Source organism: Ahaetulla prasina, chromosome 2 (genome assembly GCF_028640845.1).
Source record: "Ahaetulla prasina isolate Xishuangbanna chromosome 2, ASM2864084v1, whole genome shotgun sequence".
Lineage (NCBI taxonomy): Eukaryota > Metazoa > Chordata > Lepidosauria > Squamata > Colubridae > Ahaetulla > Ahaetulla prasina.
The window spans coordinates 229390604-229417500 of NC_080540.1; the positions used below are offsets into that span (position 1 = coordinate 229390604).

At 38.4% G+C, this 26897-nt stretch overlaps 1 protein-coding gene across 1 annotated transcript in view; it reads left to right on the forward strand.

The window, feature by feature from the left end:
* Positions 1-1984: 1984 nt before the first annotated feature.
* Positions 1985-26897, forward strand: part of PGM5 (phosphoglucomutase 5) — a 64705-nt gene continuing 39792 nt past the window's right edge. Inside the window, exons 1-6 of the mRNA XM_058173480.1 lie at positions 1985-2928; positions 18099-18261; positions 19743-19889; positions 21078-21203; positions 24674-24864; positions 26575-26729. Of these exons, the coding sequence (XP_058029463.1) occupies positions 2668-2928; positions 18099-18261; positions 19743-19889; positions 21078-21203; positions 24674-24864; positions 26575-26729 (1043 nt within the window). The 5' untranslated portion in view covers positions 1985-2667. The remainder of the gene's footprint in view (positions 2929-18098; positions 18262-19742; positions 19890-21077; positions 21204-24673; positions 24865-26574; positions 26730-26897) is intronic.

Here is a 26897-nt window from a genome sequence, read left to right on the forward strand (position 1 = left end):
CTTGCTGCAATGTCTACAATCAATAGCTGCCTGACCAAAACTTGCTGGTTAGAATTCCTGAGGTATAAGTTTATCCCATTTAAACATACAGGAGAAATACTCACAGTATTTAGGAACATATATATAAGATATAACAAATGAGAAAAAAGAATCCTATCAACAAGTACAAACTTGATGGTCATTACCTTACTGACGACCCTCACCCTGTCAAAGATCTTGGAGTTCTCATATCAAATGACCTAAATGCCAAAGCCCACTGCAACTACATAGCAAAAAAGGCTAAAAGTAGTAAACCTAATTTTACGCAGCTTCTTTTCCAAAAACTCTACACTACTAACTAGAGCATACAAAACATTTGCCAGACATATTCTTGAATACAGCTCATCAGTCTGGAACCCACACCACATCTCTGACATAAATACAATAGAACGCATCCAGAAATATTTTATTAGAAGAGTTCTTCACTCCTCCGAAAACAACAAAATACCTTATACCACCAGACTTGAAATCCTGGGATTAGAAAACTTACAACTCCGTCGACTTCGACATGACCTGTGTTTAACACATAAAATCATCTATTGCAATATCCTTCCTGTAAATGACTACTTCAGCTTCAATCGCAATATTACAAGAGCAAAAAATAGATTCAAGCTTAATGTCAACCGCTTCAAACTTGATTGCAGAAAATATGACTTCTGCAACAGAGTTGTTAATGCTTGGAACTCATTACCTGACTCCATAGTCTCTACTCAAAATCCCAAAATCTTCAACCAAAAACTGTCTACTATTGACCTCACCCCATTCCTAAGAGGACTATAAGGGGCGTGCATAAGAGCACAAAAGTGCCTACCGTTCCTGTCCTATTGTTCCCTTTATTATATAAAATTAATATAGCTAATGCATATTCTTTACTTATATATTTTTTTTCGTGATATGTTTTTTACTTTTGACAATGTTGATGTATACTGTTATGACAAAATTATATATATTTGCTCCCAGAAGCACGAAGCTGAAGCCTGAAGATGACGAATGAGACTTCGTCGAAACGTCGCCAAGACACTTCCAATTTTACGCGGGAGAAAACCCGAATAACCAAAGATCTACATACAAACACCCGCGAAAACCTCAGAAAACATATATATATATATATATAGAATATGCTTATTTTCCCTTAACATGATGAGAAACTGAATTGTTTTATGTCAATCAGTGTGTTCTTATTGTGACGTATTTTTTTTCTTCCATATTCTCTTCCAGCCAGTCTTGTCCCCAGCTATCTCTGGCATCATCAGAGTAATGGATCCAAAATAGCGCAGTGAGGAAACAGTATATTATTTATTGAGTAACTTTAGATTCTGGACTTAATGGTCTTTGGGTGGTAAATTGTGTTAAGATTAGAATATGTTCTAGTTTAACCAGGGCTATCCCAGTTTGGGGCTATAGTCTGAGAAGCCTGTTGGCATTAAAAAAAAGTCCTTATCTAAGGGCTTGAAAATATAATAATAATGTAGTACAGTCCTGTTGATCTCAATCAACAGGACTGTACTACAATCTCAATCTCAAAGGAGATTTCCTTGTGTCTTACACAGTGCAAACCTGAGGGTGGGGCCTGTAAAATTGCTGATTTTAAACAGCCATTGTAGCAACTTCATTTGGCCAAAGAACTAAGCAAACAATGTTCAATTAATTACTATTTGGAGGAAACTTCTTGTTTTCTAACACATACCAGCCGCTTCCAGTATTAGAAAAAGGAAACCCTAACCTTGTTTCTAGAGCATTTTCAAAAATGCTGACTTGAAAACTCACCTGATACCAAGGCCTAAAGTAACAGGGGAGGGAAAAAAAGGTTATAAAAGTTATAAAAGGAACCCAACTACACTGTCAATGCTGGTGTGTCATGCGATCATTTGGAAATACATAACCTTTCATCCTGGTTGATCCCATTGTCCTAACAGAACATTGTCCTAACAGAACATTGTCCTAATGCTTTTAGCATGGTGGGTGTATGAGCAAACCTCCCTCTTGCACGCTTTATGGGGGGCTGCGATTCCAGCCCAGAGCTCTCTTTTAGCTGATCCAAAAGAGCATTCCCAACCAGCAAGTCGAGAAGCGCGCCAGGCTGATCTATAAAGGGGCTGGGCGGCTTTGTGCAAAATAGAAAGCTGGAGGACTGACAGGATGTGATCCTCTGGAACAAATGTCTTTCACAGAGAGAGAGAGACGCCCCAGCTTCTAGTTACATCTCTGGCAGCGGACAACAATTCTCAGCTTCGCTTACCAGGGTTATTACTGGCCGCCTGCAAAAAGAGGCTTTGGCAGCCCCCTCGTGTCCTTCTTCGAAAAGGGCAGCTGGCTCGTCCCGGAGGACATTGCAGAGAAGGGAGAGCACGGGCAAAGCGGCTGCGAGCGCCCCGGGCGGGAAGAAACCTCTTGCTCTTCGCTTTCCCTAAAGCGAACTTGCCTTCGGCATCATGCACAGCTACGGGACGCCGAGGCAGAACGAGGATTAAGGCGGGAAAAGAGGCGCGGTGGGGTGGCTGGGCAGGGCGGGGCGGCGCTGGGAGCTCATCCTTCTCCTAAGGGGGAGCGCCCCGGGTAAGAAGCATCGCCGTGCCGACCGAAAGACGCTCCTCGCCGGGATCCCGTGCAGGCTAGAAGCCGAGCGCCATGGAAGGGAGCCCGATCCCGGTGCTGACCGTGCAGACGGTCCCGTACGAGGACCAGAAGCCGACGGGTGGCGGCGGGCTGAGGAGGCCCACGGCGGTCTTCGAGGGCCAGCGCAATTACTTGCCCAACTTCATTCAGAGCCTGCTTTCCTCCATCGACCTGCGCGACCGCCAGGGCTGCACCATGGTGGTGGGCAGTGACGGCAGGTACTTCAGCAGGACGGCCACCGAGGTGGTGGTGCAGATGGCAGCAGCTAACGGGGTAAGGGCGGCGCCTCCTCCTCCTCCTCCCTTGGCTCCTCCGGAGCTTCGTTGAAGGCGGACTTTCTCCAGCGGGATATTAGGGGATTGCTCCCCCACCCCCGCCCCGCGCGCACTTCTAACCCAGGATGAGGATGTTATTAGAGCAATCTGTCCTTCTTATCCATTTTGGGGAATTCTGAATTCAAAAAAGATTAGATCCAGTTGATCTTGTAAAACCGATTTAGAAGGTCAACTAGATCCGATCTCCTTTTGAATCTTCCAAGTTGCCATTATTCTAGTAGATAATGGATTGGATCCATAGGGTAATGGCTCTGCAGCCCATGATTTATTCTATCAGGTCTTATTACAAATGTGTAGGATATATATTCTGTCATGCGCCATCTATGGCTTCTATCCAATTAATTTATATCTATAAGGGCTCATGCTTTCCTTTGTAGATCTGTTTGTTAGCCTGCCCTTCATTGCCCCATCTGTGTAAGTTCCTGACTGTTGTAATGATCAAAGTGTGCCACAGGACTTGATGTACTGACTGGTTTGTTGTGAGTGTTAGAGAACAGCTATTGATAGTTTACAGATTACTGGGGTCTATTTAGGAAGCTCACTAAATTTCTCTGTTTGACATATTAAGTTTGAGTTTGACATATTTACTCCAATAGTGTAGTATATTTACTCCAAAAATATAGTGGTTTTGCACTGTGTTATCTTGCCTTCTATCAATCCATATCTATCAAATTGTTCCAAAGTCTTTGTCTAATTTTCCCCCTCTAGTCTAGTTGTTTTTGTTATTCTTATTCACTCAATCTGCCTGATCATATAGTTTGCATATGGCATGCTTTCAGCTGTTCCTGCCTTTTCATGATCTAATAGAACTACAATATAACACCATCAAAAATTTAGCCTAGCGTATAGGGCAAACTCAGTCTGTATGGTTAGTTCAGTGTGTTGTGTGTGTTAACAAAACCAGGAAGTTGTGTTAACTAAGCAGAGTATGTGGTTAAATATGTGTAAGTGTATTGTGTGAATTCAGTCAGTAATCACTCATGTAATTTATTTATATTTCCATAATTTCATAGAATAAGGTGGATTTAAAATCTGTGAGGTGAAAGATTACAGTTTCTCAAGCATAGTTATCTACATTCCTTTAGTTTAAATGTAGTTCCATCACGCCATATTTAGGAAGAAAAATGTGACTTAGATATAATTAAGGCAGATTTACAAGTTTAAAACCCATAATAATTTCAATATAACAAGGATATGTTTGATATCCAAACTATACATATCACATTATTGTATTTTTGAAGGCCATAGAGTATATTTTTGAGTCAGTGACATCTGCCTGACCTTTTTTTTTTTGGCTTGCAGAAAATAAGGAATCTCCCTCTGAAAAGACAATAGTAGATTTGCTGTGGGAAAGTATTGGAGACAAATCTGCCTTGGAAGGAAATTAGAACATTCAGCCAAATCCTCTGCAAATGTCTTTCATACTTTTACTGAAGAATTTTGACATGGTCCTTGTTAGGCTCTTAACAAAGAGAGAGATAATCTAACAAGGAGTGCCCACCATTTGGATTTTCCTACTGATATTAAGAAACTAGATTTGATGGCGCACCTCTTGGCACTTTGATAGATTGCTCATTCCAAAATTACGCACAAAAAAATTTATGAATAGCCTATATAAACCAGATATAAACTTGAATAGACATAATCTGAAGCTAGTGATTGTAAAGAGCAAGGCACAAATTGGAGATAAAGGAGATTAAAAGCTAGAATAAGCAAGAACAAACAGGCAGCTAATTAGTCAGTATGATTTCCAAGGCTAAATCAATCTTATCTGTAGGATTTTATCAGATGAGTTGGAAAAGTTGTCTCTTCCTCTTTTGCTCCTGATTAAGACACAAATATGGCCCAGTAATATTTTTTTTCTGTCATGTTAGTTTTTCACTACCAGCCTCCTTCCCACCTCCCGTCTCTGACAGGCATCCTTCCCTCTTTCAGGTCTAAATTTTATATTTTGTTTTTTGTTCTGATATAATTTTAACAACTAAAGTTTGTTACCCTTCACTGAGCATTTGGTTGCTAGTGTGGTCAGGGTTTAGGATTTCCTCAGTTATTATTATTATTATTTTTTTGCCACTTTAGATTGCTGTAGTTATGCTCCTTTCTGGCTGGTTGTTGGGTTTGGTCCTCTGTGTCCAATTTGGCTTGGACTTCAGAAACATCGGCTTCATAATGCCTGATTGGTGCTTTGCATAGGACTTTTCAGGTCTTGCATGGATTCCTCAGACAGTAAACAGAGAACAAATCCTTGTTGCACAGAAGAGGTAGAACCAGTGGTGGAATTCAGCCAGTTCGCACCACTTCGGGAGAACCAGTTGTTAACTTTCTGAGCAGTTTGGCAAACAGGTTGTTGGAAGAAATCATTAGGGCAGAGAACCGGTTGTTAAATTACTTGTATCCCACCACTGGGTAGAACCCATTGGCCTAAGCTACTGTCTATACTCATTTTGCCCACTTAGGGAGGATGATTGGTGGCCCTCAGGTAACACCTGGAGGAAGGAGAACCCATCAGTCCCTTGCCTTAACCTGGTACACAATAAGTAAGGATAATGCAATCCGGTGACATTGTTTTATGGTAGAATGGGGATCTGAATGGGGTCAGTCAACATTGTGCTGACATATTGTTTTGCTGACTAAACAACTGCCGGAGAGCATATTAACTCAGCAGTGAAGAAGAGTCCTGTGAGTTCTGATTGGAATAGTTCCTGGAAAATATTTTAGCTAGCCTAGGATATAATTGATCACCCAAACAGCATATACTTGTTCCAGTAGATTCTTTCTTTATCCCCTCCCTTTACTTGGATATTTTGTCCATACTGTACAGTATCAGCACTTTAATTTTTTTTTCTTTGCTGTGCATTTTGGAGCCCCCTGGTTAAATATTCCAAATTGTTGACATTAAAAAACATCTAACCTTTTTCTCTGTTGTTTCACATAAAACTTGACCTTCCCCACAAGATACGTCAGGAGGACAGATCAGATGACTATATTGTAATCATAATTTCTTTGTGATTATTTTGTCATAACTGCAGGTTATAGTGCTGCTATTTTGACATCGTAGTAACTTAGCTTCTCAACCATTTCCTTATCAAATGCCATCATAATTTAGAATTAGTTAAATGTTCATTATATTCTTGAAAAATCTGACTTGTCATGAACGCTGAGACTTTCTTCTTTTAATTTAATCTTGTTAAATTTGTTGAGGAAAAAATGTAAGTGAGGGAAACAAATCTGTTCTTCGTTGTGGAATGTGGGAAAGAGCTGAAGAACATGCTTTGTATGGGGAAAAAAAATCCATGTTTGATCCAGAATCTTAAAAACATGCCTCTTACTTGACTGTTTGCCAGTAATGACAGTTATGAGTCAGAAGCATTAAAAATGCAGTATTACTTTCTATAAGACAGCTTACTTTCAGTTTCAGTGCCCTTACATTTGATTAAAATGGGAAAAACATTAGCTGGTTCATAAAGCAGTGTTCTTATTAATTATGGTTTATTGACTAAATTACAGTTGGCCAGTACTACACAGTAAATTAAGCCATGAAAACTGGTTGAGAAACCAAAATGGACAGTGTATGGAGATTATCAATCATCCAGATCATGGTTATCCTAAAAGTTCTTTTCCAAAAGGCAACTGGACTTACTTGTTTTTTTTTTCCCTTCAAAAACATTTTGCTTCTCATCCAAGAAGCCTCTTCAAACAAGTTACTTTAAGTGATGTGAACTTGGCCGTTACGAAGAACATATAAGGAATACAAAAACAAAAACTTGGCAGCACCTGAGATGTAATCTTTTTGTCTACGCATATATCAAAGTTAATTTATTGGTTTAAATGTATGACAACTATGAAACAAGTTGGTCGAAGTAGTAGTTCTTAGACTTTTGCTTAACAAATCACTCAGATAGAATTTTATGTGTTTTATATTTTTCAAACTATATATGGGACATTAGAATTCTGATAATGGTACCTTGACTGACAGACAGAAATAGTTTTACATTCCACTGAAATGTATCAAAAGTGAGGCATTTTAAGAGTTAGCTTTTTTTAAATAAACTATGTCATTTTAATTTTAAGGCAAGGCCCAGAGAATTTAGAACAATCCATTATTTGAATGTATAGGGTTTGCGGGCTCAAACATTCTAGACACTGTAGTCAAGTATGCTTTAAACAATTTCATCCATGTGTCCCAGTTTCTTCAGCTCATTTTTATTTTTGTTAAAAGAAAAAAACCATAGTCTTTTGAGAAATATTCTTCTACAGTTTGCGAAAAGGAGTTGCATGATTAAGAGCTCCTTCACACACAAACCCTCCCCCCCATCCCCCGCACGGCTAGACTATAAATGTCTGTGCACCAGTATGTTTCAAATCTATACGTTTGTTATTGTTTTAAGAATTTTTCAAAACTTGAAACTAGCTGAACAACATCTAAGAACTTGTTGTGCTTTATGATATTCTACAGAATTGTCCAACCCAAATGTACACTCTTCTCAGGTTCTTCAACAGACGGCTACTCTGTCTATATAGATCCTATCTATGTTCAAAGCCCATAAACCAGCAAGACATTTTTTTAAAATTGAGAATACCGTTCAGATCATACAGTACATAAAGTAAGGCGTAGTTATTTTAATAGCCAAAGGGATCCATGCGAAGCAAAGTGGAATATGCTTATGGCTCCCACTTAAATGCTTCTAATACTTGGAAGTACAAAACATTTGAGTAGTCACGTTCTCAAGGGATAAACTCTTGCGGGGTTTTTTTTTTTAGAATAAAACAACTGATGATATAGCAGTTGTAAAGTTAATAGCACGGTATGATAGAACAGTTAATTAACTTTTACTGCATGTTAAGCCTTCAAGGTTTGGCCAATTTTTCCCCCTGCATCTATTAGTATAAGGATAGGAAATTGGATTTTGCATGCAATTCTTAGAAGCTGTAGTGGGGATAGAAATGATCAGCAATCTGATTGTGGGACTGTCTTTTAAAAGTTTTAAATTATGTTTTCACTTTGTATCTTCAGCCAGTGCCTCCACTCTTACCTTGGTTTGCCAGATGGTAAGGCATTCAACCCAATTTGAAAATTATCATTTTATATATTAATACATATCTGAAATACATTAGAACCATGATGGCAAACCTATGGCACATGTGCCAGAGGTGGCACGAAGAGCCCTCTCTGTGCTGTTGCCCCAGGTCAGATCTCCATGGCATTTCTTTCCTGAGTGTTTGTTTCCCTGAAAATGACGAAACAGGCGCTCCCAAGAGAAAAAGATCTTACCTGTTGCTGCGCTGCCGTTGATGGGGTGCCCCACCTCCCACTGGCCAGCTGGTCTTCGGGTCTCTGCTGCACATGTCCATGCATGCACACATACATGTCTGTGCATGCACATGTTTGTGCATATCCGCATGTTCACACACGCACACACTTTTCATTTTGGGCATGCATGCGCACACAGTTTGGACACTCAGTGCCTAAAAGGTTCACCATCACTGCATTACAACTTTCTTGATTCTAGCCAAAAGTCTGAGTTCTCCAACCATTCTTTAAGTGTATGACCTATTTGATTTCCCCATAGTCTCCTTTCCTCCAAACATTCTTCCCATACATGTATTCATGGCTGTGCTCTCCACTGCATTTCTTGCTTCCTTCCAGCACTTAATTCACCTCTGCTACATTTCCCACATCCTTTGCTTCTCCAAACTGCCAACCTCTCTACTCCTCATTGCCTTTCCAGGCTTGTGCTTAAGTCTACTATGTTTTGGGCTGTCATGTTGCAAAAAAAAGTTTTCTATTTGCATTTATTAAGTTTATTTGCCGCCCATCTCACAGTTTGAGGCGACTTGAGTCTTGGTCTCATAGTATTCTATTAGCTGCAATTTTGGTAGTGTAATGGTGAGTTTCCAAACTCACCATTACCAAAACAAAACAAAACAAAAATGAAAATATTAACTTAAGTTAAAATAAAAGTATTAATTGTGGCTCCATCCCCTTTAGATGTTGACTCTATTCTCTTTTGGAATATGACTTTTGATTTGCTGTACAAAGCTTGAAACAGCACTAATACTCTGCTGATAAGTTTTATATTAAAGGATACATTTTCTAGGGTTTTGTCACTCCTATCCAGACATTTTATTTATTTATTATACACACACCCCACACACATATTTACAAATACCATATATACTGCCTTTATTATTTTTTTCAAATAACTCAATATCCAAAATACCTTTCTCCTCCTATTTTGCCCACAACAATCCTGTGACAGATGCTGAGATAAAGTGATTGTCCAAAGGACATCCAGCTGGCTTTCATGGCTAAGGCAGGAATAGAATTCATGGTTGCCCATTTTGTAGCCTAGTGCCTTAACCCTAGACCAGCAGTCACCAACTGGTGGTCCGTGGACCACTGGTGGTTCGTGAGAAAATGGTGGTGGTCCGCAGAAAACTGTTTTCATTTTTTATATTGCACTAAATACTACTTGTCTTTTTAAAAAATGCATATTACTGGTCCGCAGGATTTAAAATTATGGATTTAGTGGTCCCTGAGGTACGAAAGGTTGGTGACCCCTGCCCTAGACCATACTAGCTCATTGTTACTCATTTGTAGTGTATTTGAAAAGTGGTATAAGAACAAACCACATAAAATCTGTATAAAATGTTGATGTATTTGAGGTGCATACAGTCTTGTGAAGATATGTGCAGTCCCTTACATGATTCCTGTGCCTATCATTTGGCAGCATCTTTACAGTGTGAATTTTAACAATCTGTCGAGGCCAGCCACGGCTTGACACATGAATCATGAGGGGCTCTCCTTACTTGGCGACAGCTACTTGAGGGAGCAGGGACTCTGCATTGCTTCCTGGTTTCTTAGGTCTGAACTGGATTGTTGACTATGTTTATGTGTAAAACATGTCATACAATGCCATGTTATGATTTTCTGTACTTTGTATAAATGCCAAAAGCTATGCCACAATGAATTTTAAATAACAAATATAACTTAGAAATGTATTTGCAATTCTCAGTAAAAATATGTGATAGCGACTGATTCTGGTGGTTATTTAATATTTATTTAATATTTTTATTCCACCTTTCCTTAACAAAATTTAAGCCAAGATGATTGACTTTCTCTCATTCTCTATTCTTTTCAACTCTTACTTTTTTATTATGTCAACAAAAATATATGACCTGTCATTTTATGAATTGCTTGAATGTTTTTAAGCAGATTGGATCAAAAAATGACTTTGTAAATATGTGCAATGTAAATGTGAATTGTTTTACAAGACATGCATACAAACAAAAACTGGAAATATTACCCCAGAGTTTGCAGCAATCTGTTCCCACCTTTTTAGCATTGGTACCTCCTCTTGGCAGAAAAAACTGAGTGAAGACAAGTCTACAGTATGATCTAGAAATAAGGGGCATGATTTCAAAGCCAGCTTCACAAACAGAAAAAAGTCTTTTAAAGAATGAAAAATACTCCAAAATGATTAGGGGATTGGAGACTAAAACATATGAAGAACTGTTACATGAACTGGGCATGGCTAGTCTAGTGAAGAGAAGGACCAGGGGAAACATGATAGCTGTCTTCCAATACTTGGGGGGCTGCCACAAAGAGGAGGAGGTCAAGCTGTTTTCCAAAGCACTTGAAGGCCAGACAAGGAATAATGGATGGAAACTGACCAAGGAGAGATTCAACCTAGAAATCAGGAGGAACTTTCTGACAGTGAGAATAATCAGCCAATGGAACAGCTTGCCTTCGGAAATTGTGGGAGCTTCATCACTTTCAAGAAAAGATTGGACTGCCATTTATCAGAAATGGTATAGGGTCTCCTGCTTGAGTGGTGGGTTGGACTAGTTGACCTATAAACTCTGTTAATCTGTTATCTGTTATGATTGTGGATATTATCAGAGGATAATTAGAACTGTAGAAAAAACAATTGTTACCAACCTGCCTTCCATTGAGGACCTGTATACTGCACGAATCAAAAAGAGGGCTGTGAAAATATTTACAGATCCCTCGCATCCTGGACATAAACTGTTTCAACTCGTAGCCTCAAACGACGCTATAGAGCACTGCACATCAGAACAACTAGACACAAGAACAGTTTTTCCCCAAATGCTATCAATCTGCTAAACAAATAATTCCCTCAACACTGTCAAACTATTTACTAAATCTGCACTACTATTAATCTTCTCATTGTTCTTATCCCCCATTTCCTCCCACTTATGACTGTATGACTGTAACGTTGTTGCTGGTATCCTTACGATTTATATTGACTGTTTCCTAATATGATTCGATTGCTTATTTGTACCCTATGACTATCATTAAGTGTTGTATCATTAAGTGTTAAATTTGTACCCTATGACTATCATTAAGTGTTGTAAGTGTTGTACCTTGATGAAGGTATCTTTTCTTTTATGTACACTGAGAGCATATGCACCAAGACAAATTCCCTGTGTGTCCAATCACACTTGGCCAATAAAAAATTCTATTCTATTCTATTCTGTTCTATTCTATTCTATTCTATTCTAAATATGATAAGACTTAGAATTGCCTGAAAAGTTTTACTTTTAAAAATTCTACTAATTTGGCCTTCTCGTGCAGATCTCTAGAGATTTGAAAAAGTTTGTTTCAGAGAAAGAGTTTCTTCCCTGTTTTCTGATTAGAGTTAGAATCTCGGTCAAAGTAGAAGAATGTTCTGTTAATCATCCCAAATTCTTCCTTATTCATTTCAATTCCATTTAAACAGTAGCAGAGGTGATGGCAACCTCATTAAGACAACAAATACGATTTCCTTCCTTCCTTGAATTGCTAGTAATGGAAGTCCCAATGGAATTTTCCTTCTCAGTTCCATCAAGCCGGAATAGGTCCACACTGTCTAATAAATAAATTCTAAAAGGGAAAATTTGGAAGAACAAGGTGACTTAAAGGGAATTTGGAAAACCTCAACTGTTTCCAATAAGGTAGAAATAACAAATCTTGTTTTGAAAAGCAAACAAGTCATAAGGGGCTTATCCCTCACTAAAAACTATAAATATTTACTGTTACATTAATACCATCTTTTAAAAATGAAATATGGTTGTTTTTAATTTAGCTCTAGATCAGGGGTGTCCAAAGTTTTTTTGGTGAGGGCCAAATACAGAAAAATAAGCAAAGGCCCGGGCCACACCATTGAACGGGGGGGGAGGGCTATTTTTTTTCCGTACCAGTTCTATGGGCGTAGCTTATTTTGGGGTGTGGCTGAGGAACTCTGGGAATTGAAGTCCACAAGTCTTAAAGAGACCAAGTTTGGACACCCCTGATCTTGGCTTTTGTTTTGTATTTGGTATGAACTTGAAACTCCCTTCATTATTCCCTGCCCAAGGGGTGGAGGCGCGAGGAGCCTCGCCAGGCGGCCTGAGGAAGGCGAGGGTAGAACTGCTGGGGTCGGGCACGGCCAGCAGCCTCTTTCCCGCTCGCCGCCGCCTCCTCCGCCCCCTCCCTTCGTTATTCCCTGCCCAAGGGGTGGAGGCGCGAGGAGCCTCGCCAAGCGGCCCGAGGAAGGCGAGTAGAACTGCTGGGGTCGGGCACGGCCAGCAGCCTCTTTCCCGCTCGCCGCCGCCTCCTCCGCCCCCTCCCTTCGTTATTCCCTGCCCAAGGGGTGGAGGCGCGAGGAGCCTCGCCAGGCGGCCCGAGGAAGGCGAGGGTAGAACTGCTGGGGTCGGGCACGGCCAGCAGCCTCTTTCCCGCTCGCCACCGCCTCCTCCGCCCCCTCCCTTCGTTATTCCCTGCCCAAGGGGTGGAGGCGCGAGGAGTCTCGTCAGGCGGCCCGAGGAAGGCGAGGGTAGAACTGCTGGGGTCAGGCACGGCCAGCAGCCTCTTTCCTGCTCGCCACCTCCTCACCTGTTTCTCGATGGCTGTCACTGCCGCCACGCGTGTCCGACATGGGGAGGCGCGAGGAGCCTCGCCAGGCGGCCCGAGGAAGGCGAGGGTAGAACTGCTGGGGTCGGGCACGGCCAGCAGCCTCTTTCCCGCTCGCCGCCTCCTCACCTGTTTCTCGATGGCTGTCACTGCCGCCACGCGTGTCCGACATGGGGAGGTGCGAGGAGCCTCGCCAGGCGGCCGAGGAAGGCGAGGGTAGAACTGCTGGGGTCAGGCACGGCCAGCAGCCTCTTTCCCGCTCGCCGCCTCCTCCGCCCCCTCCCTTCATTATTCCCCGCCCATGGGGAGGAGCCACGAGCCTCGCAGCGAACCACCGGGCAAGTACCGGGAGGCGGCCGAAAAGGGCCATATTCAATTATACTTTCAGAATTTGCTGCGGGCCAATAAAAACTGACCCGCTTGATTATGGCAGTCTTCTTCAATCTGGTTTTCCACTGTAGTCCTACATGCGCTACAGATGATCCTTGTCTTACGACCACAATTAGAATCAGAGTTTCCATTGCTAATCAAGGTTAAAGGGAGGTTGTATACAATTTTTCAACTTTTTGCCCAGTTATTAAGTGAATCATGGTCATTAAGTGAATCCAGCTTTTTCCATTGACTTTGCTTGAAGAAGACAGCTGGGAAGGTCACAAATGGCAATCGCATGACCTCATGATGCTGCAGCAGTCGCAAATACATACTGGTTGTCAAGTACCCAAATTCTGATCACATGACCACGAGGAAGCTAGGACAGTCATAAGTCACATTTTCCAGTGCCATTATAACTTTGAACGATTGCTAAACAAATGGTTGAAAGTCAAAGACTAACTGTACATACATACATACATACATACATACATGTACATATGTACATACTATTCTTATCCTCAGCCAGCCTTCCTTGTATTTGAAATGTGCTTCAACACATTTGGGAGGCATCAGGTTTTGAAGAACAATCTACCCAATAAGTGATAAATTTATTATCAGTTAAATGTGTCTACATAATTATTTTTCTTTCTTTTCTCTCTTATGTTTCTTATTGGTAATCACTTGAAAACCTATTCTTACCTAGTGTATTAAGAATGTTTGACAGGTCCATTTTTCTGAGTTAGTTTAAAAAATAATCTATTGAAGTTGCGTTCTGATAATTTAAAAAAAAAAAAGGAAAGAAAGATGGAGAAAGGGGGAAGTTGCCTTTCTGCATTTGGAGTTTCTGCCATTGGTGATGACCTTACTTTCCCTAATATTTTTGGTATAATATTTTCCCAAAAATTTTGAAGCCCTTTTCCATCTAACAATTTTGTGAGGTAAAGTAGATTAAGACATGCAAAATCACTCAGTGAGTTTAATGTCTAAATGAAGGTTTTTATAGCCTGGATTTATTGATGAATTTTAGGTGATTATGTGTTTTGTCTATGGCTTTATGCTACATCAAGGAAATGCACCACAATATCTCTCACAAACCTTTTGAACTTCTAATTGATGAGAGGTTCTCTTCTATATTTTTTGTGGATAAAATACCACATAAGCACAGAGACAAGCATCACCTATCTTCCTTCAACAAAAAGTTCTCAGTTTGTGCCAGCTAACATCAATTTAAAATTAATTGTAGGCACCCCATTCTCATACACGTTTGGATGTGCAGAGGGAATGAAGATCCCTCTTCTTTTTCAGCTGTAGCGCTGGGAGGAAGCCTCAGGCTCACGTCACTCATCAAAATCTGCTAAATTCTCACTATGTTAAGGGCGCTAAGCCACATTCTTGAACTCCATATATGGTGATGCTGTTGTTTTGCATACCATACAAAGACTGGTATCATGACAAAATTATTATCTCTGAAGACTTGATTACATACCAACTAGGGGCAAAAGGAAACCCAGAGCTGGCTTGAGAAATCAGGGAGAGTTGTAAGCAGAATTTCTTAGCTGTCAATATAGTAGATTACTTGGATTTTAGCAACTGAAAAAGAAAACAACAACCCTGGTGGTGTCTTCAATATGAAAACATGCTCTATTCATCAATAATCTCCCAGTAATATGCTTTCCTCTTTCAAAAAAATAAATGATTTATATTTAAGTTTGTTAGTTTTCAGACTGGTAGGCAGTTCTAGATTAAATTTGTTCCTTGGAATGGATCAAATCAGAAAATATTTTGGTTGAAGAACAAACAGGCTTTACAGCTGGACATTCAGTATTAGGTCACTTTCTTACTTTGCAACATCTACAATAAGTGAAAATATAGTTTTAAGTCTGGATCCGCACAATATACAATTTTATCAGTTTCAGAATCACTGTTGTACTTGCTGCTACGCATAAGGAAAAGGTAAAGGTTCCCCTCGCACATATGTGCTAGTCATTCCCGACTCTAGAGGGTGGTGTTCATCTCCGTTTCAAAGCCGAAGAGCCAGCGCTGTCCAAAGACATCTTGGTGGTCATGTGGCCTGCATGACTAAATGCCAAAAAGCGCATGGAACACTGTTACCTTCCCACCAAAGTGGTCCCTATTTTTCTACTTGCATTTTTTACGTGTTTTCAAACTACTAGGTTGGCAGAAGCTGGGACAAGTAACGGGAGCTCACCCATAGTGCAAACTTAAAAAATAATGGATGCCTGCTTCTTCTTATATAAAACTTTATGAGAACTCTAGTTTAAAAATTAGGTGGATGATGTGCTATTATCTTAGATACCAATTGGTCAAAAGCAATACTTTAGCTGTATATTGCAAGATAGAAGCACTCAACATTAATTATGTAAAACCTAAGATACTGGGGTGTGTGTATATACAGAATATAATATAATAGTAATAAAATATAACAATTATGTTTTATATAGTTACCCACACACACACACACATTTGCTAAGTGATCTAAAATTCATGCTTACCTAATTTAAGAAGTTTAGATCTTCACATATATGAGAATAGTGTTTTATGCATGGCACACTTGAAGTATGTTGTCTCTAGCAACAAAAATCAGCAACAGCCCTGCAGTCCTTGTATTACTCCAGCAGTGCATTATTCATACCTATTTTCAGCTAGTGTAACTGGTAGTGTAGCTGGTAGTGTAACACCACCACTTTTGTTCTGAGCCCAATTGGCACCATATAGATTCTTCACTCCCTTTAGAGAAGATGAAAAATTATTTTTAAAATATGTTGCGGATCCTTTGATGGGTTTGTGTTCCCAACATCGACTTAAATCATGAGGCTGTTGTGACCAAAATTGAAACTAATATTTGGTCATGTATCTTTTTTACTGGTTGAAATTACATTTTTTACAACAGGGAATTGACCCTTCTGATTTTCATCTTTGATTTTAAGCGATGACTTGGTTTCATCTACAAAAGTGCACATGAAACCAAAGTGCTGTGGTTTCTCTCTTAAAGCAATCCTGAGGTATGTGGACATGCAGTGGCTGCCTTTAAACAGTGTGCCAAGGAACTGGCTTTCAAATATGTTTTCCGTTTTGAAGCCAACTAAATACTTGAGTTAAATATGGTTCCTAAATTCAGAAGAGCTTTAACCTGACAAGAATTAAAATTTGGAGTATCCTATTTGAACAAAACTTTGTCCCTATGATGAAAGAGACTTTGACCTATTAACCCACATTTTATTATATTTATATTTATTACTGCTCTCATGGTAAAGATGCCTAGCTGAAGCTGATAATACCACATCTAAGCAGACTTCCAAGTCACCTAGATCTATTTTATTTACAATTGTTATTTCTAATCACTGTAATTTTATTTCTTTTAACAAGGTTTTGTTTTACTGTTTATTAAATTTAGCACACTTCAACCGATTTCAATTTCATAATTATTGGGTTTTACTGCATTTTTATTTCCCGACGCACAATTCTTTTTCTTCTGCTCTTGATCTGGTCTTTAATTGTAATAAAGTATTTCTACTAATTTCTGCTCTTGTCAATTTATATTATGGTGCCAAATGGGAAATAGGTTATTTGCCTCTGAAAATACTTCTATATTAAACTCAAATAATATTAGAATAATGTTACAAAAGTACAGTAAGCCAGTTCGATGTATTCAGTAAGGCTAAAAACTGGGAGACTGAATTCTAGTCCCACTTTAGGCATAAAGCTGGCAGGATGACTACGGGCCAGTCAGCCTCTGTTAGCTCTAGGAAGAAGGCAATGGCAAACCACATCTGAAAACTGCAGGCACTTGTCCAGGGAGTCTCTGAGAATTGGGCACAATTGAAAGAGAAAAAAAAACTAGTTCAATTAATGACTGCTTGTTATGTTAAAGAGAGTGAGCAAATTATTAGTAACTGCATACCCAAAATTATGTCATACTATAAGAATGGAATGGGGCTTACTTCTTGATTTACACTAATTTTGGCGAGTACAACACAGCAAGCCAAAGTGTTCGGAAATGCACTGTATTCTTGGCCTTTATTTTTAACCCAGAAATCTGACTCTGGGGAAAGCTACAGGTCCTAGCTATCAATCATTCTTTGATCCTGCTAAAGGCTCCCATGAATGACAGTTGCTGTCTTTTCTCATGCCTATTAAAGGTCTAAGCCTACAGTTGAACCCACATGTTTCAGATTCCTGCATATTGATGAAGCCTAGTTGATTTCTAATGACTTCCATTGAGAAAATTACAGACCCCAGCTTTGATTCTCAAGTGTTTTCCCCAAACTTTACTGAAGTTATACCACTGACTGTCTTTATTAAGATAGCTTTTTCTTAATAGAGACAAAGTCTTAGACATCAATCTGTATTTTATAATATGATATAAATAATTCTAATAGTTCTAATATTTCTGTATTCTGTGTGACATTGATGAATGTGCATTATGGATCTAGCTTATAATGAAAGATTTCTCAAATTGCTATAAGTTAATTTTATTTATTAGACTTTCAATTATAGCACAGTTTGATGGCACATAGAATTTTCGGCCACCGGCCGTAATCTTGCTATAGACTAAGATATAATGGAGCAAAAAGGCAGGTGAAAACTATGGAATAGATGCAGATGTATAAAACTTATATGTAAGTCTTCTTTATTCATCAATACAGTCAGAATTGAAAATCCTTGCTGTTTTATTGTGATCGTTGGCTGTGCAGTTTGGATGTCAGCCAGTATGATTATGTTTGGAACTAAGCTCTCCCTTTTTAAAAATAGAGATAATATTTAATCGATGAATCACGTACCATCAACCACACCTGACATTGTTTTCTTCTGGCATTTAGATTGGAAGATTGATTATTGGGCAGAATGGCATTTTATCCACTCCTGCTGTGTCCTGCATTATCAGAAAGGTCAAAGCTGCTGGGGGGATTATTCTCACAGCTAGCCACTGTCCTGGAGGACCTGGAGGAGAATTTGGAGTAAAGTTTAACATTGCCAATGGAGGTAAGAGTTATTGTGATGCATCTTATTACAAACTCTGATTTGTTTTTGTTTTTTTAGAAAAAATGTAAGGTCCAAAAAGGAATTTGCCTATTACATTAAAGGTAAAGGTAAAGGTTTCCCTCGCACATATGTGCTAGTCGTTGCCGGCTCTAGGGGGTGGTGCTCATCTCCGTTTCAAAGCTGAAGAGCCAGCGCTGTCCAAAGACGTCTCCGTGGTTATGTGGCCGGCATGACTCAACACCAAAGGTGCATGGAACGCTGTTACCTTCCCACCAAAGGTGGTCCCTATTTTTTCAACTTGCATTTTTACGTGCTTTCGAAACTGCTAGGTTGGCAGAAGCTGGGACAAGTAACAGGAGCTCACCCCATTACACGGCAGCACCAGGGATTCGAACCGCTGAGCTGCCGACCTTTCAATCGACAAGCTCAACGTCCTAGCCCCTGAGCCACCGTGTTCCTGCCTATTACATTACCTATTGCCTATTACATTCACCATCTATAACCATATAAAATTTTTAAAATAATGACTGTCTATATCTGTCTAGCCAGCCAGCCAGCAACCCAGCTATCTATCTTAAGACGTCTTAGATTTAAATGCAGTATATTTAAACAATGTTTAAAAGGCTTGTACACTTCTCCAACTATTAGGTTTTTTGGAATTAAAATCTTTGAGATGTTTTCATCTCTCTTGGTTTTAGGCATGAGATCTGTGACAAGCAGTCTGATGTAGTAGCCACAGCCTCCGTTGATATCGGCACAGCTTCCTGTCCCATTAGATTTCCTCTTTAGAATATCTAAAATATTATTTTACTTATAAATAAATAGAAATCTGATATACTACAGCAGCCCCATTTGGAAATGTACCCATCTTCTCCTCCAAAAGTTAACTGGTAGAATGCATCCTGTATGGGGGGGAAAAAAGAGCGACAAGGAATATTCTCACCAGTTTTTCCTATGGTAAATTAAATATGCTACTCTCCACATAGAGCATGGTAGCCATTTTGTGAGAACATTGCAAGCTCTCAAAATTCTAATATGCTCATTAGCTGCAAAATTTTATACATAATAGCAATAGCAACAGCATTTAGACTTATACACCGCTTCACAGTGCTTTAGAGCCCTCTCTAAGCAGTTTACAAAGTCAGCATATTGCCCCCAAAAATCTGGGTCCAATAATTGAACTAGATTGAAAAAATTCCTACTAATTAATATTTGCTGAGACATTAAACCCAAGGAGTTTAATTTGATTTTTCAGAAGATTCAACTTCTGAACATTCATATCAGTTTTAATCTGAAGATTTCAGAGACCATAACAAGCTTTAATAAAATATGCATGCACTGCTAAAATACGATGTTAATTTAAACAATTGTATATCTCGTAATAATATATAGATTTTATTTTGTATTTAAGAGCATTTAATCTCTTATTTTGTGGTAATATTCAAGAATTGAAACAGCTTATGTTTGTATTATATTTTCAGGTCCAGCTCCAGATGTTGTTTCTGATAAAATTTATCAGATCAGCAAAACCCTTGAAGAATATGCCATTTGCCCAGATTTGAGAATTGATTTGTCTCGGTTGGGAAGACAGGAGTTTGATCTGGAGAATAAATTCAAGCCTTTCCGGGGTATTGAATTCTTTTCCATAGTGTGGAAATTTGCAATTAAAACTGAAAAGTTAGTCCTTTAAAAAGTTATTGGCATGGTAGTATTTTAGAACTGAAATAGGAAATCCACCATGGAAATGTGACTTTTCCCTTGTTACCCAACTGTTTATAAGTCTCATATAAATTTTAGTACTATAAAGGCAAATACCATATTGATAATGATCTTGTTCTGGCTGTGATTGAAATTCAAACTAATATCTAACTTTCTGTTTCCCTGGTTCTTGTTAGCTTAGCATTCCCATTCTACATACTTTTCTTCAGGCATTTTACTTCTAAACTTAAAGCATGAGTTGAAATTTCAGTTTCTCATTCTACAGCCTTTATTTTTGCTAAATTGATTATGGATTTTTATGATCATTGTCTTACTAAGCCATATAGTCATTTTATAAAGTTTTTTCATATGTGGTTTAAATTTAGACTTTTCAATATCTTACTGATATTTTGTTTTATTCTATTGTGTGCCAACAGTTCTGGAAGTAATATAGTGAGTTTTAGAACTTATAACCCTATCTTTGCTTGTGCCTTTATCAGTCCAACATGATTATTGCCGCTCAGAGCCCCTGTCTGAGGGAGATAGGTAGTTAAGAAATACGAAATACAAATAAATAAATTAAGCGTGTCTCAAGTTATTTCCTTGCTTACTCCTAGAATAGCCAAAAAGCTAACAATATCATTCAGAGTTGACAGGATCAGATAGAAATAATGACTGACCAAAAACATTCAGTGGAACATTTTGTGAAGTAACCCTTTGAGTAAAAAATCCTTAAAGTAACACTCGGAGGTACAGTAAAGCATTGAGGCCTGTATTTTTAAAAGTGAAACACTCCAAGGACCTTGCTAGGTTGTCTGAACATGCATGTACGTATACATGAACAGAAAACACTTCTGCTGATTCAGCAACTTTTAAGCAACTTTGCCCTTTCAAATAGTTCAGGCAATCCTAGCACGAATTCTACTATGGACACTGAATTGCCAAATTGAGCGGTGATTTTTGATAAAGGTGCTGGGTTAATTCCCAAAGCGTTTATGACGTAGATTTTCACTTACTCAGTGATAAAAGTTTTTGCAGTAATAATTTTGGTTTGGTGTGTACTTACAACTAACCACAGTATCCTGACATACATTCTTTGTTTGATCTTTTGTGCACAGTTGAGATAGTGGACTCTGTGGAGGTTTACCTTAATCTTCTGCGGACCATCTTTGATCTCAGTTCTATTAGAGGCTTGCTAACTGGGCCAAATCAACTTAAGATCAGAATTGATGCCATGAATGGAGGTAAAGAGCACCATTTTTAATGCAATATGTAAACCACTGATTTTTAAAATGCTGAAAATAAGATTTAAAACTCATACAGTAATTAATTACTATTGATTTATAACAGGCTATCCTTCTAGAATAGAATAGAATTTTTTATTGGCCAAGTGTGATTGGACACACAAGGAATTTGTCTTAGTGCATATGCTCTCATTGTACATAAAAGAAAAGATACGTTCATCAAGAATCATAAGATATAACACTTAATGATAGTCATAGGGTACAAATAAGCAATGAGGAAACAATATCAATATAAATCATAAGGATACAAGCAACAAAGTCACAATCATACAATCATAAGTGGAAGGAGATGGGTGATGGGAACGATGAGAAGATAAATAGTAGTGAAGACTTAGTAAATAGTTTGACAGTGTTGTGGGAATTATTTGTTTAGCAGAGTGATGGTGTTTGGGAAAAAACTGTTCTTGTGTCTAGTTGTTCTGGTGTGCAGTGCTCTATAGCGTCGTTTTGAGGGTAGGAGGTGAAACAGTTTATGTCTAGGATGTGAGGGGTCTGTAAATATTTTCTAAATACATTTGCTAGAGCAGGGGTCTCCAACCTTGGCAACTTTAAGCCTGAAGGACTTCAATTTCCAGAATCCCCCAGCCAGCAAAGCTGGCTGGGGAATTCTGGGAGTTGAAGTCCTCCAAGCTTAAAGTTGCCAAGGTTGGAGACCCCTGTGCTAGAGAGTGATCTTCAATGAACACAGAAAAATGCACATGATTTTGCTGTTAAATATAATATTCAAAATGTCTCCCATATCTCATGTTCTTAAGGGAGTTATGTATATGGTGAGAGTGGGACAGAGTCAGAGGTGCCTTAAATTTCCTACTGACTTAAGTTTGGAGATGAGAGTGAAGGGGAAAAACCCCTTTCTTCAGCTGAAAACCAAAATATTATTTAGCTCTGGGGAAAAAGCAGTTCTTGAGTGACCAGGACACTTTTTGTTTCAGTTAACTCATGAAAAGTATAGCTTTGTTCTTTTTGAATTGAAAGGACATCAAATATATATATATAGAGAGAGAAATCTAGCTCCTTAGCCCTTAAGATCTAAACTATTTTCAGCAACTCCACATACATGTTGCTACCTCTGTGCTAAGATAATTTATTCTTAACAGTGATATAGTTACTTGGTATGACAAATGCATTTAATGGATTATATGTTGAAGAATTCGTAGAAACCGAAGTTCTTCAAATGTGGCAAAAATAACTGGGGCAAAGGTGACAGATAAAGAAAAAATACATGATTACATTTTTTGAGTGTATACATTTTTGCCCACAAACTGGTTTCTTCAATAATAGGTTTTAAAATAATTAATTACTATCATCTTGAGGAAAGTTAAATATGGCAAGAGTGTTTATACCACAAATAAATGGTTGAAATGCATCTTTCTATTACATTCTTATACGCAAAGTGATATCTCATTTCAACCACTGCCTGTTTTCCATTTGTATTTTTTAAAAATGCTATTCAGTTTTTCTTCTCCCCACAAAAATGCAGATACTATAATTGAGTTTAGATATATGACCTCATACCAGCTATTTCCCTCAACAATTGGCTAAGGAGATATTTTCAAAGAGCCACAAAATTCTTTGCAGAAGTGGAAGAAAATCTATCTCTTCTTTTAATTACGTTTGATGTTGGTGTTTAAGTAGAACAACATTCTTTTTTAAAAATCAGTTTCCTTTCATTTCCTGAGGCCATTCTTTCTACTACTCAAACATGAAATTCTTTCAGTGTGACCACTGCTATAAAATGTTCACTAGTAGAATATTTGACTTGTTTCTGGTATTATACAGCTATTTCTTAAGCATTCTCATGGGTTTTTTTCCCAAATAAAGTTTGTTACTTATTAATATATACCAGATGGCATATATTGCTGCCCTGTGTTCTCACGACTTTTATAAAATAGCTGGACTTTCACTTGGAAATTTCCAGAGTACAAATTAATCCAGAATCAAACTGCCTTTAAATTAATCACCACGCTAATCGGTTTGGTTTTGATTCAAGCTTACAAATGACATAAGCAGCTGAACTGGGGTAGGCCCTAGTGGGTCACCAAATTGTGTAGCTGAAAAAGTGGACAAACTGCCAATTTAGATATTCTACAGGTGGTCCTCAACTTATACAACTGAATCCAAAATTTCTCTTGCTAAGCAAGGAAGTTGTTAAGTGACTTTTGCCCTATTTTACAATTTTTTTTGCCACGATTGTTAAGCAAACCACTGCAGTTGCTAAGTGAATTTTGATGTTGTTAAATGAAATTGTCTTTCTCCATTGACTTTGCTTGTCAGAACCCAGCTGGGAAAGTTGCAAGTGATGATCACATGAACTCCAGGACAGTGCAACTGTCATAAATAAATAATTGCCAAGTGCCCAAATTTTGATCATGTGATCATGGGGATGCTGCGACAGTCATAAATGTGAAAACTGGTCATAAGTCACTTTTTTCAGTGCCCTTGTAACTGTGAACAGTCACTAAATGAATGATTGTAAGATGACTACTACCTATACTTCCATAGAGAACAAAATAAGTGCAATAAATGACAGAAACATCATACATTTGTTTCATTTTTCTGAAGTGCCCTAAAACTGAATCAGACATGGCTCTTACCACTTAGTGAAATTACTGCATTCCTTCTGAAATAGTTGTAAAACAAAAAAAAACAAAAAATGGTGCCTATTCCATGTGCTTAATGCTGAACCTATTTTCATTGATTTATTGATTATAGTTTGGTTTTGCTATTGTTTTTATTGTAATTTGTTCCCTAAGTTATATGGTAATAAACTGATCTTTTCTAGCATTCATCTTTTTAAAGGAGATTGTTGTTGTTGTTAGTTGCGAAGTCGTGTCCGACCCATCGCGACCCCATGGACAACATTCCTCCAGGCCTTCCTGTCCTCTACCATCCTCTGGAGTCCATTTAAACTCATGCCTACTGCTTCAGTGACTCCATCCAGCCACCTCGTTCTCTGTCGTCCCATTCTTCTTTTGCCCTCAATCTTTAATAAAGGAAACTACGTTTAATAAATAAAGGAGATTACATTTAATAAAGGAGATTACATGCATATAAATACAGAGGCATTTTTATTTCGAGAATTGCAAGATACCTTGTCTAATAGAGGGTATTATATCACTCTCTATCACTAATAGAGGGTGATATAATACCCTGCTTAATGTCATGGAGATTCTCAGTCATCCAGATCATAGAAGGTGCTTTTTCCAAGAGGTAACTAGACTTTCTGGTTTCTCGGATGAGAAGCAAAACATCTTGAAAGAAAAACAAGGAAGTCCAGTTGCCTCTTGAAAAAGCACCTTTGGGACCCTGTTTAATGCAAACCAAATCCATTTTTTTAAATGCATGAAGGTGTTCGTTCTGAATATTTATTTGAAAATGGTCTTTAAATTGAAGGCAAATCCATTTTGCAGTGATGGGCCCCTATGTCCGGAGGATCCTGTGTGAGGAATTGGGAGCTCCTGCTAATTCTGCAGTTGATTGTGTCCCTCTGGAAGATTTTGGTGGCCAGTACCCTGATCCAAACCTAACATATGCCACTTCCTTGTTGGAAGCAATGAAAGGAGGAGAGTACGGATTTGGAGCTGCATTTGATGCTGACGGGGTAGGTTTTGGGGAAAATAACTTCATAGCTGAAAGTGACTTAACTTTCAAAGGATTTCTATCTTTCACATAGATATTGGACTTTTATTTAAGCACAGAAGAAATTAACAATTTAGTTTATCAGTTATGCACCTTAAAACTCCCTCACTATTACGAACGATTCAGTGTTAAAATATTTAGAGTTTTAAAATATATCGTTTAGCTGCTTACGGGGGATCAACTGTAGCTTTTTCAAGTTCATAACATGTATTGGAATATACCTTACATTTCAAGTTCATAATGTATCTCATGGATTTTCCAGACAGATGTATGCATCTCTTTGATGGTATTAGAAATGCTTGGCAGTTAGAATTGGAAAACTGATAGAAGTTTCTTGTTGGAAGCAGTGAAATGATAGCAGTGTTCAGATATCTCAGGGATTGCCACAAAAGAGAGAGAGGGAGTCAAGCTATTCTCCAAAGCACCTGAGGGCAGGACAAGAAGCAATGGGTGGAAACTAATCAAGGAAACTAATCAAGGAGAGAAGCAACCTAGAACAAAGAAGTAATTTCCTGACAGTTAGAACTGGTGGAACAACTTGCCTCCAAAAGTTGTGAATTCACCAACACTGTAAGTTTTTAAGAAGAGATTGGATAACAATTTGTCTGAAATGGTATAAGATTTCTTGCCTGAGCAGGGGATTGTAGACCTCCAAGGTCCCTTCCAATTCTGTTATTCTATTCTAAGTGTCAGGTAAACAAATTGTGTATACAGCTGAACCTAGCCATGGGACCTCCACCCCATCTCACTTCTGGTTTTTTTTCCATTTTGCATTATTCATAGTACTACCAAAATAATCTCCAGTTCTTGGTAGAACAATGAAAGTTTTTTTTTTCTGATTTAATCAGTAAGCAACAAATAAATAAACCAGTGTAAATGATACTTTGGAGGCACATTTTAACTCCTTTGTTTAGGGCATGAAGAACTTTCTACCAAGTATTGTGTGACCACTTTAGGAAATGTAATACTGGACTTGATATTTCCAGTTAAATCAATTCTTTATCTCATTCTAACTTATGGTTGTTTATCCTTCCTTTGCTGAAAAGATTGTTGAAGAACAATTCCCATCTAGTAGTGAAAGATTTATAGGGCATAATTATTGGAAATCTTCATAGTTCAATTAAAGAAAACAGTTGATAACATTATACTTTGTTATAAGATACAAATAAGAATTAAAAGTTCAAAATTGATTTTGCAGTTCCCAATGAAGGAGTACTGATAAAAGGTATCTCCTTTCTTCCTTTCTTCCTTCCTTCCTTCCTTCCTTCCTTCCTTCCTTCCTTCCTTCCTTCCTTCCTTCCTTCCTTCCTTCCTTCCTTCCTTCCTTCCTTTTTAATCAAGCTTAATGTAAGGGGGAAATGTTACTATTCTTCAAGGGAGTATGTTTCCAGGAAAAAATAATATGAAACTTTGGAGTCACAAGCTATTATATATATTTTTTCATAATTTATTCAACCAAATTAAACTTCTCCATGGGGTTTAGATCAAGCCATGTAGCTGAGTGCTACCGTATGAAACAGACTAAAGCCAAATAACAATTTTGGATCTCCCTCTTGCTAGACTGCAAATTGAAAAAAGGGAGAATCCAGCTATTTTTGCACAAGCATTGTAGATGTTCTTTACTTACTCATTTCCCCTTTCCCTATCCAATATATTTTATTTTCTCTTTCAGGACCGCTACATGATTCTGGGTCAAAATGGATTTTTTGTTAACCCTTCTGATTCCTTGGCCATTATTGCAGCAAATCTCCATTGCATTCCATATTTTAATCAGATGGCTGTGCGAGGGTTTGGTAGGAGTATGCCTACCAGCACTGCCTTGGACAGGTAGGAGACAAGTTTCATTCATATCATTATATATCTGGGCATGGATAAGGAATTTACTACTGCGTTCAACTCCCAACCCCTTGGTTGCAAGTTCAGAAATTCTGGAACTAAATTTAATCAGCAAACCACCAAGAGATGATTTCCCTCCTGTTTTATTTTCCCCTAGTT